At 37.4% G+C, this 12,584-nt stretch overlaps 1 protein-coding gene across 1 annotated transcript in view; it reads left to right on the forward strand.

Moving 5' to 3' along the window:
- LOC121387992 (ATP-dependent RNA helicase DDX1-like) overlaps positions 1–12,584 on the forward strand; it is a 461,008-nt gene that overhangs the window by 370,640 nt on the left and 77,784 nt on the right. Inside the window, exon 21 of the mRNA XM_041519183.1 lies at positions 5,944–6,090. Coding sequence (XP_041375117.1) covers positions 5,944–6,090 — 147 coding nt within the window. The remainder of the gene's footprint in view (positions 1–5,943; positions 6,091–12,584) is intronic.

A 12,584-nucleotide genomic window follows, 5' to 3' on the forward strand; every position in this document is an offset into this window, starting at 1 on the left:
CCATCATACTATATGCCCTGGTATCAGAAAATATTGCTAAACAGATTCGCCTGTTACATGTGTATCCCTGTTGTAAATTTGCAATGCAGTTATGATAGTATATGCCCTGGTCTCAGAGAAACTATTGCTGACATTTGCATGTGAAAACTCGTCAGTGAGGGCGATACTTGGAGATTGGAGTGTGAAGGCAATCACTGAAATAATGACCATCCTGCTAAACACAGACTGTTTGTTCTATTGATCACCAAAGCAACAGCTAGAAGACAGGCACCACAATGAATATTTCAAATGGTCAACTGTAAATATTTGCTTCTGGTTTAGCAAACATTGGCTTGAGACATTTCAACAGTGTAACTGTGATTTGAACAAGATAAGTGATTGGCATTTAGCTCAGAAATTGTTCATTTTGATTTGTTGGGTTTAAATATCTTTATTGTGGATGAAGAAATGTTTTATTTAACGACGCACTTTATTGTGGATGACGACAGAGTGATCATTATATACACTCGCATTTAATAATTACATGTTCCCCCATATTGGAGTGTGTTCTAATTAGATGAATTTAGTTTTACAGCCTGAAAAGAAATTAGTTTTATGGACTCTTACTCTTAAATGATTGACATTTAAATGGGGTTATTTAAGGTCATGCAGGCCTTTAAGAATTAAAACTTTTCAGAATCAATTTAAGGATTATGCAAAAAACATTTCAGTCAAACCATTTCTCAGTGAGGTCCTAAATAAAGTTTGTTTTATTTAACGACGCCACTAGAGCACATTGATTTTTTATCTTATCATCAGCTATTGGACGTCAAACATATGGTCATTCTGACACTGTTTTTAGAGGAAACCCGCTGTCACCACATAGGCTACTCTTTTACAACAGGCAGCAAGGGATCTTTTATTTGCGCTTCCCACAGGCAGGATAGCACAAACCATGGCCTTTGTTGAACCAGTTATGGATCACTGGTCGGTGCAAGTGGTTTACACCTACCCATTGAGCCTCGTGAAGCATGAGGTCCTAAGTGTGCAAGCAACTAACCAAAATTGTTTATTCAATGCAAGATGTAACGGAAAACGTTTAAAGTTGCAATTGCTTACTACATTAATAAAAGATGCATATTTGTGTGCATCTGTTCCACTTCCAGTACAATAATTAATATGATATACATTAAAAGATTAGATGAAGACAAAAGCTGAAAATTGCAACACTCCATTTATTTGGGCCAATATCAGAAAAATGCTAAGTTGATCATGAAGTGTGGAAATCTAAATCACAATATTTTGATAAAAATGTGAAAATGTGTCATTACTTACCCAAACATTGCAGTTTTTTTAGTTCAACAACATGACCATTGATTTTCATGGTGCGCTGTCATTGTCCACAGGAGGTAGCCAATGCATTTAATGAATTCTTTATAACACAGCCTAGTTGCTATCAGACAGCCCACTGAGGGGCTTCTGATAATGGTCAATATACCATTAATGATCACTTACTCAAATCGAGTTGTTACAAACTAAAGTTAGATATTTTAAATTCTCTTGATACATCCAAATCATCTGGCTCTCAGCTTATCAATAATAGACTAGACTTAAAATAAAATATTAGTAAAAGAACTCTCTCGTTTCAAACTTTCATGTTTAATTTATCACAACACCACTGTGCTTAAGCGACCATCATGAATCCTATTCATAAAAAGCAGGGCTCGAAACGGCCTGTGGCCAGGTCGCCAAATGCAACCAATGTCCCGTTTGGGTGACTTATAAATATTAAAAAATAATGGCATTAGTTGGCGATCTTCTAACTATAACATATGAGCCACTATTAATATTTGTATTGCATATATTTATTCCACATTAAAATCTTGCTTGTGGTTTATGGTTCACTTACCTTAATTTGCCAACATCCATTATTATTATTTGGGCCACCATATTTTTTGGCAGGTTTTGAGCCCTGAAAAAGGGCAGTTTTTATGAACTAGCAAATTATAGTACATGTAGTATAATATACTGACACACAATAAAAACGCAAAAACAACTTTTCATTGCAAATAACGACATACTATTAATGAATTGATTGATAATGTAATATGACATTAATGACTGGTATTCATGAGATAATGTCACATGGAAACATGGCCAGTTATCATCAATAATCGAGTTGCATTCGTAATCGAAAAGTTCAACACACACACACACACACACCCCCCCCCCCCCACCCCACCCCCCAATATCAAGGTCAGTATCTGGTGTGTCCACCATTGGCCCGTGAGCATGCGTGAAGACGACTGGGAAAGGATTGGCACAAACATCTCAAATAAGCCACAGGAATGTTCCTCCACTCCTCCTCCAACGCCTGTTCAAGCTCAGCGACGTTACACGGCGGTGGCTGGCGGTGACGTACACGAAGTCCTGATTCATCCCACATGTGTTCAATTGGGTTCAAATCTGGTAAAACAGCGGGCCAGTTCATAACGGTGATACCGGCTTGTTGCAGGAATGCCTGGGTAATTCTTGCAGTATGTGGACGGGCATTGTCTTGTTGAAACAGAAGGGAACCTCCTGGTCTTAGGTGACTGTGCAAAAGTGGCTGGAGAACTGGTCTTAGAATAACGTCAACATAACGCTGGGCTGTAAGGACATCGTGGACAATGATGAGATCACTCCTGAAATCACAGTTGATTGCCCCCCATACCATCAGACAACCGCCGCCAAACTGATCACGTTCCCTCACACATCCATCAGCGTACTGTTCATGGAGTCTCCTGTACACACGTGCTCTTCCATCGGCAAAGGAGACAGAGAAACGGGACTCATCTGAGAACACAATGCTCCGGTAAAAGGCTGGTGGATGATTACCATTCTGGAGAGCAAACTGTAGTCTCGCAGCATGATGTCGCAGTGTCATGATGTTACCGTTGTACGGGCATCTGCATCCGAGTCCAGCCATTCTGAGTCGACGGATGACCGTCATCAGATGGATAGTCCTTCCATGACGTCCTATCATGTTGCTTGCTGTCATCGTTGCAGTTCTGAACCGGTCACAGAGGTGGTGTCGTCGAATCTACCGATCTTGGCATGGGGTCAATGGGACGTTGACCAGGTCGAGGTCGATCACGGATACACCCGGTCTGTTGATGACGTTCAACAAGTCATCCAATAGTTGATGGATGGACTCTGAAGGTCTTAGCAACTTGGCTTTGCGAAGTCCCCCCATGAACCATGAACTCCCTTTGTTCTTCTCTGAGTTGTGGCATTCTTAATGTGACGAGGAATATGACACTGTTACGTGACTTTTATGTGTCCACATACTGGCATTTCACGTGCATTGCATGCAGCATGATTGAGCATGTAGTGAACGCATTTCACACCATTTTGTGTGTTTCTGCTATTGTATGTGTAACGAGAACAAAACCAGGATTAAAACCCAGACAAAAGTACCAATCAATGGCTTCCTCTCATAAATTCTTATTTTAAGTCCAATAAATATATTTTTCATTAATCACAACAAAATATTGAAAAATATTATTATATCTCACAAACAAGTTATTTTCCACAAAAAATGAAAAATTTAAGGCTTTTTTAAACACATTTTTATTTTTTTTTATTTTTTTTATTTACATTGATTTAACAGAATTCCTATCTGGCTTTATTCCAGGAGATAAAATCATTAATCATATCTTTTTCATTCATATCTTGTTATTTGTCAATCTCTGGTGATGATTCAAATAATGAATCAATCATTAAATGTCCCAAAATACAGCCTTTTGAACAGAAGCACTTTACCAGCCATTTAGCCCGGCCATTTCTGGTGCAAACACTTATCAAAACCTCGCACCAGAACAAACGATGCAGATATTGGAGAACGCAAACATCAAATTTTATCGGCTCAAAATTGAAACATCAGTCGAATTTTCATCGGGTCAGGTTGACCCCTAAATGAGATGATTCCACTATTTCCTTTCTTAAATTTATCTAGTCATCAAAATAGCTTCCAACCAATCTATTAACTGGGTCAATAGACGTGAAAATGTTGGCCTTTCATGCACATGTTTCAGCCCCAATTTGTGGTGGCAATACAGCTATTAACTTCCAAAATCCATTTAATCAACCAGCAGCTAAAAGGTGCAAAATGTCAAATGAAACACTCTCACAGACACCGCTCTCATGTACTTGGTCAGTTAATGACTGGCTTGTTTACTGTTTGGCTATTAAATTATGTTAAGAAATTACTTAGTTTATCTAGTCCTCGCATCTTAGTGATTGCAGGATAAAGTATAAAGACTGGTTTATATGCTTCTGAAATTTTTATATATTTTTGAATGGCTCCTAAACAAAACCTTTTTTTATATTGTTTTCATTGATATTGTTACTAACTTTCATCAAGTGCTGTTTATAGTTTCCTCTCCATCCTTCTGTTTGTTTGTTTGTCCGTCTGTCTGACATATAGCAATGCCTCAAGCTAATATTTTGTGTATAGCTTTAGGAGATATGAAAATTTGTTTCCAGATTTTTTTTATATACATATAATGCCTCAAAATAGATATGAAAATTTGTTTTCAAGATTTTTATTTTATTTTTTTATTGATTTTTTTTTTTTTTTTTTACAATGCCTCAAAATATTGAGCTGAAATTTTGTTTATAGCTTTATCATGTACTGTTACAGATCAAGTTTGACTCATGGAAATTACCTATTTTTGACAGAGTTATGCACCTTGAACTTAATAGATACGAAAGTTTGTTGGGCCTGGTAGAGGACATGTATTGCTTTAGCAGTACTCTCAGAATAATTGTTTCATTTCAGAGGGGCAGAAACCTATAGTCCATCCCATCATTCTATACAGAATGATTTTTGTAAATAATTAAAGTTTGCTTTGACGTGTTTTGGAAATTAAAATATATGTGCTATTTTTGTGTGCAATTTACAAATCAGTTGGCTCAGAAATAAATAAATAGTAAATTTCATAGTATATAAATGCGTTCCCTGTGGGATGGACTATAGATCAGTGGCAGGGCACTTGCCTGATGTGCCAATGGTCACAGGATCGATCTCCATCTATGAATACAGCGCTGCTAGATTATGGTAGCCCTACTCCCATGGCTAGTGATATTCAATGTTAGGCTAGTAAATAACTGCTATTGCCATGCCTGACGGCTAGTGAATTGTTTTTGGTCACATGTTGCAGTTAAGTCTATTTTGTAAATCTGAATATCCTGTCCTCACCCCAACCCCCAATGTTAGTGTTTTTAAGCTCTATCTCCCTCTTTAGGTGACATATCCGATTAGTACTATTATTTAGTCAAATTGTATTAACTTAAAGTAAAGTAGGGCTAGTGAATTTTGAATTGTGGCTAGTAAATTAAAAAAATTCACTGATCCCATGGCTAGTGGATTTTATAAAAGTTCTAGAAGCCCTGATGAATCCCTTGCTGCTTTTGGGGGACAGGATGTAGCCCAGTGGTAGAGCGCTCGCTCGATGCACGGTCAGTCTAGGATCAATCCCCGTCGGTAGGCCCATTGGGCTATTTCTCGTTCCAGCCAGTGCACCACGACTGGTATATCAAAGGCCGTGGTATGTACTACCCTGTCTGTGGGAAGGTGCATATAAAAGATCCCTTGCTGCTAATCGAAAAGAGTAGCCCATGAAGTGGTGACAGCGGGTTCCCTCTCTCAATATCTGTGTGGTCCTTAACCATATGTCTGACGCCATATAACCGTAAATAAAAAATGTGTTGGGTGCATCATTAAATAAAACATTCCATCTATGAATCCCTTGCTGCTTTATTGTATAGTATAGAATAGTATATGTGGCAGCAATGGCTTTCCTCTCTCTCCCTCCTTCTTTCAACCAAGTTTCAAAATATAACCAAATAGCTGTATGGTAGTTTTTTTTTTAAATGTGCGGAGGTACTGTTATACAACTATTTCCTTTCTTTTCATTTCAGAGTCTGTGTCGGAGGCTGTGAAGATTCTCAAGGGAGAGTACTGCATCCGGGCGATCAAAGAACACAATATGGATCGCGCACTGATTTTCTGCCGGACTAAACTGGATTGTGACAATCTCGAGCAGTACTTCATGAGAGTGGGAGGTGGTGAGTACTTATAGGCAGTGGGGATGGTGTATATTGAAGTTTGGGTGGTTTTATTATCATTTTACCGGCCTCGGTGGCGTCATGCTTAGGCCATCGGTCTACAGGCTGGTAGGTACTGGGTTCGGATCCCACTGGAGGCATGGGATTTTTAATCCAGATACCGACTCCAAACCCTGAGTGAGTGCTCCGCAAGGCTCAATGGGTAGATGTAAACCACTTGTGCCGACCAGTGATCCATAACTGGTTCAACAAAGGCCATGGTTTGTGCTATCCTGCCTGTGGGAAGCACAAATAAAAGATCCCTTGCTGCTAATCGGAAGAGTAGCCCATGTAGTGGCAACAGCGGGTTTCCTCTCAAAATCTGTGTGGTCCTTAACCATATGTCTGATGCCATATAACTGTGAATAAAATGTGTTGAGTGCATCGTTAAATAAATTATTTCTTTCTTTCTTTCTTTATTATAATTTTTTATTATTTAAAAAAAAAATTCTAAATAACTTTTTTGATCTTTGCATTTGAGTTTGACTCGGGGGGTTGGACATATAGCCCAGTTGTAAAGAGCTCGGCTGATGCACAGTAGTCTAGGATCAATTCACATCGGTGGACCCACTCGTTCCAGCCAGTGCACCATGACTGGTATATCAAAAGCTGTGGTATATGCTATCCTGTGTGTGGGATAGTGCATATAAAAAATCCCTTGCTATTAACGGAAAAATCATGTAGTTTCCTCTCTAAGACTATATGTCAAAATTATGAAATGGGAACGGGACGTAGCCCTCTAGTAAAGTGTCATCCTGATCGATCCCCATCTGTGGGCCCACTGGGCTATTTCTCGTTCCAGTCAGTGTACCACGACTGGTATATCAAAGGTTGTGGTATGTGCTATCCTCTCTGTGGGATGGTACTTATGGGAAAAATGGTGTTGGTTTCGTCTTTAAGACTATATTTCAAATTAACAAATATTTCACATCCAATAGCCGATGATTAATAAATCAATGTGCGCTAGTGATGCCATTAAACAAAACAAACTTTAAGTCTCTTTTTTGGAGTTGACTCTTTTTGGCAACAAAAGCTAAATATACCATATTGTTATCCTATCTGTGGGATGATGCATATATAAAAGATCCCTTGCTGCTAATGGAAAAATGTAGTGGGTTTCCTCCAAGTCCATGTGTCAAACATGACCAAATGTTTGACACCCAATAGCTGTTGATTTAATAAATAAATGTGCTTTAGAGGTACAATTTACAACCCTTTTTTCTAAATGTATTATAATATAGATATAATGTCAATTTTGATGATAATAATAATAATAATAATAATAATTTATCATAATACAGATACAGTTTCTGTTTTGAAAAATTTTTGTTTTCATAAATTGATAAACTGAGACAGACATAATGTGTTATCAATCATTCAAGTCAGTGATGTTGGTGCCAGTCATATTTTAATCTTAATCTTAACGGAGTTCCTTCAAGAAATTTCATGATTTTATCCTTTAGACTACTGGATTAATTTTTAACAAAAACCACGTTGAGTGGGTACAAGTTTATAATTTTTACTCACATATATTCACTTAAATGTTTTATAAAAACATGAAATAAAGTTCATATATTAATCGGTAAGTATTATTTTCGTGTCTTTTTTTGTAATTTTTATTATTTTAGATCGGCTAATGGTGATTAAAATTAGGCAAAAAATCGAAAAAGTTGCGTTTACTTACGGGCATTTGTGGCCAGCTGTCCAGTATTTATGTCCATTATTCCCGATAACAGTGGTTTTCTGACCAGAATTTTTTTTTAAACCTGAACTAAGATTCATTTTGCAATATTTGGTAATTTTCGTTGTTGGTAAAACGATCAAATTTATTATCAAATTAGCTGTCACAATCAGCTATCAATCCCTGAAAATGACCGCGATGTGCCGCCATTGTTGTCAAGTGAAAATACTTGCCAAAACCCACTTTTTGAACTCAAAATTTCAAGGTATTTTCAATTTAAAAAATCAAAACAAAAGCCACCATTTTGAAAAAAAATCTTTTTTCTTTAATTATATTTCCGTTTCCGGTGAGTGTTGTGTGCAAAACGGCGGGAAATATGAATTGGGGAATGCACTGTATACAGTGTACAGTATATCGACTGACGTGACGTCGGGCGAGATATCTCGCCTGCAGTAGTCAGAAGGTTAAAATCCAGGGGCCTAATTCACTAAATTCTCGCAACTTTGCGATCTTGCAGTGCAATGCAAAAAGACTTGCAAAGAGGATGCTTTGTTGTCTAGCAGAGCCTAAGAGACCTTTGTGAAATTAGGACCCAGGTCTGTAATTCTTGCAAAGCCTACCTTTATCAATGTTATCCTTGAAAATTACTTTAATTTCATCAAAGATTTTATTAACTTTTTTAAATGCTGCAGTTATTTAAGTCACATGAAGCTGAAGTTTGGAAATGTCGATCCGGAGTTCTTCTGCATGATTAACACATTTTGAAAATAGGCAGCAGTCCGATTCTTTTGAATGCAAGAGCAATCCACTGCTGAATTTGGCCAAAATGTCCTGAATGCTTGAGATGATCGGGCACAATGTACCACTAATAATTGCTAATGGTGGCAGTGCATCATTTGATAACTCCCAAGAAAGAACCCATTGTTCGCTATAACTGAGAAGACTGTGATAAATAAGTCCAGATAGGGATGTCTTGAATTAGAGTGGCAGTTAATGTTGAAATTGGCCAAGTATCAATATAATGCTGCCGAAACTCTTGGAGGCAACTTTGTGAAGAAATGTGAATTTAGTCGGTGAGATTTATTGTAATTGAAATCATGCACGGAAATGAAACATCCCATGTGCATGTATGTTCCTTGATGAAAGCCCCCCATTCAGTGATAAATACCTTAACTGCATGATTTGTCAATGCTCGACAAATGTTTTGAGAAAGTCACTATATAGCCCTCACAGAAGCTTCAATGCTAATTTCTTACGTATTATTATAATACATTTAATCGGGGGCAGAGTTTAATCAGGGGCAGAATGTAGCCCAGTGGTTAAGCTCTTGCTTTGATGCACAGTCGGTCTGGGATCGATCCCCATCAGTGGGTCTATTTGGGCTATTTCTCTTTTCAGCCAATGCACCACGACTGGTATCTCAGAGTACATGGTGTGTGCTATCCTGTCTATGGGATTGTGTATATACCCCGGTATATAAAAGATCTCTTGCTACTAATGGAAAAATGTAGCAGGTTTCCTCTGTAAGACTGTATGTAAAAATGTTATTAATAAATCAATATGCTCTAATGGTGTCGTAAAAAAGAGAAGGAATATTTGACCAGTCTCACTTGCCCAGACCAAAAAATTCACTAGCTGGGACTGAGGCATATTAGATTTGTCGAACCCTAGATTTGTGTCATTACAATAAGGAAGGAAGGAAATGGTTTATTTAACGACGCACTCAACACATTTTATTTACGGTTATATGGCATTGGACATATGGTTAAGAACCTCACACAGATATTGAGAGAGGAAACCCGCTGTCGCCACTTCATGGGCCACTCTTTTCATTTAGCAGCAAGGGGATCTTTTATATGCACCATCCCACAGACAGGATAGCACATACCACGGCCTTTGATGTACCAGTCGTGGTGCACTGGGTGGAGCGAAAAATAGCCCAATAGGCTCACTGATGGGGATCAATCCCAGACTGACCATGCATGAAGCGAACGCTCTACCACTGGGCTACGTCCCGCCCACAACTCACACTGGAACGAAGTGCGGTTTAGCCAGTTTGGAGATATGTAGAGTATTTCCAGAGCTTCTAGAATTTCTGTGATTTAAAACATTTGCTAGCCACGATTAAAAATTCACTAGCCCTACTTTTCTTTAAGTTAATACAATTTTACTAAATAATAGTAATAATCAGATATGTCACCTAAAGAGGGAGATAGAGCTTAAAAACACTAACATTGTGGGAGATAGAGTTAAAAAACACTAACATTGTGGGAGATAGAGTTTAAAAACACTAACATCGTGGGGGGGGGGGGGGGCAGGATATTCATATTTACAAATTAGTTAACTGCAACATTTGACCCCCCAAAACAAAATTCACTAGCCATCGGGCACGGCAATAGTAGTTATTTACTAGCCCAACATTGAATGTCACTAGCCATGGGAGTGGGGCTACCATAATCTAGAAGCCCTGGTATTTCCTGGAAAATTATTAAAATGTGGTTAATTTAAAGGGGCATTCCTGAGTTTGCTGCATTGTAAGATTTTTCCGATTAATAAAATATTTCTACGATTAATTTACATATTAAATATATTTTCTTCTTTAGAATATCAATGTCTGTATATTCAATGTTTTTCTGGTCGTCTTAATATTTGTAAGAAGCCCAAACTGGATTTCGTCTTCAAATAATTTCGTACGTACGAAAAAAATTATTTTCGGAAATAAAACGAAATTTAACCTGGTACAAATATTAGAACGATCAGAAACACGTTTAATATACAGCCACTGATATTTTATGCAGAAAAATATATTTGATATTTAATTGGAATCATTAAAAAGTATCTGTTAGCTAGTCGATAACATCTTAAACATTGCAGCAAACTCAGAAATGTCCCTTTAAGAGCATTTTATTAACCACTAAATTTTGTAGCTACTGAGTAAAAATTAGCGTTTGGCTAATTTGACCATGGACAGGGTGAGCCCTGGCCCTGTAAGAACCAATGGTAAACAATGTGGTCGTTAACTGTGGTCTGATATTTTATGTTGCTTTTGAGTGTACATCAAAGGCGCTAATAACGCATGGTGTAAAGTAGTATTTATCATACAATGTAATTCCACTGCAGCAATCTGAATAAAATGGTCATCATGGCAAAGTCTGATTAAATGACTTGTGCTGGACTGCTACTGACTTGTAGTCTTTTGTCAACGCAAAGCCATAACATGCTGAACACTTTCAGTTCTCCCACATGGCAAATCCCTGGAGTATATAGCATTACTTTTTGTTCTTTCTGCTCAATTCACCGACATGGGACATGACCGTGCACGCTAGGGTAGTATAATTAATATTGTCAGTGTTGCATGCGTGTTAACTTTATTAACTCATTACAGGCTTCATTACAAACCCAGTGATTTTCCGCGATCGTAGAAAACAGACAGAAATTGCGGAAATCCCAGTGTGAAATTGAAGTTACATTTGTAAATGGAATTATGATTTTTAGCAAAATTAAAAAAACTAATACCGTTTACTATTGTCACTGTAAAACTGATAATTAATCCTGTTACAGTACTATTGGCAAACGTGTAGTGTCGTACTTACCGAGTTTACTGCTTAGTCTGTTGCAACTGCGTAGACGGGACAGGTTTTTGCCAGGAGTAAGTTCAGCCAGCCGTTTATCAAATGACGACTTCAGGATAAAAAAAGAAATAAATGTTTTATTTAACGATGCACTCAACACATTTTATTTACGATGGTTAAGGACCACAAAGATATTGAGAGAGGAAACCCGCTGTTGCTACTTCATGGGCTACTCTTTTCGATTAGCAGCAAGGGATCTTTTATATGCACCATCCCACAGACAGGATAGCACATACCACAGCCTTTGATATACCAGTCATGGTGCACTGGCTGGAATGAGAAATAGCCCAATGGGCCCACCGACGGACTTCAGGATCAAGTCAAAATAGTTTTGTAGCGATAAACAACTGACTGAACATAGCTTCTTTTTTTTTCTTCTGTTTTTTTTTGCATTGTAACTTTATTTTCGCTGTGGCATGTGCATACTTCACATTGCAGATGACGAGACTGTCAAAGTGGTGATAAAAATATAAGTTTATCAACCCTGAGCCCCTTCGAATAAAACGTGTATTTAGTTGCTTTATATAGTTGTTATAATTGTGACTTTTGCTTCTAATGCAATTTTTTGTTGCTAACATGTACTTTGAAAATTTAACAACAAATAGCGACATATTAATTTATTACAGTATCGCTTTCTATGAAGTTGGTTGATTGTTAAAGATAATATGAACCAGAAGAATCATGAATAAATAGAATTTTCTACTTTAATTTGTCACAACTTGTGTTAGTTAAATTGTTAATTACATATAGTATTCTGAAACGGAAATGAAACAGAATTTACAAAAATATGAAATGGGGTAAATAGCTTTTTTTAAAACGGAAATCCACTGGGTCTATATCATTACAGGCATGTATAAGTTATGGACTTCCAGTTTTTGGAGGACGACATCATTTATATGGCTTTATAGATCATTACAAGTACTCAATCTAATTTTCTTATCACCGAGATCCCTTGACAGCTGCAATAGTTTGTGTTAACATGCTGGCCTGTTTCCATGGCAAAAGATGGGGCTGTCATGATTTGTTATCTGTTTGTAAATTTACTGTTGTCATTATACCATTGTGTTGTGGGGGTTTTTTTTTAAAGGTCCCTCTTGCAACATTGTGTGATATATTTCTAAATAAAAATTTTAAGTCTTAAT

The sequence above is a fragment of the Gigantopelta aegis genome, chromosome 14 (assembly GCF_016097555.1).
Source record: "Gigantopelta aegis isolate Gae_Host chromosome 14, Gae_host_genome, whole genome shotgun sequence".
In the NCBI taxonomy this organism is placed as follows: domain Eukaryota; kingdom Metazoa; phylum Mollusca; class Gastropoda; order Neomphalida; family Peltospiridae; genus Gigantopelta; species Gigantopelta aegis.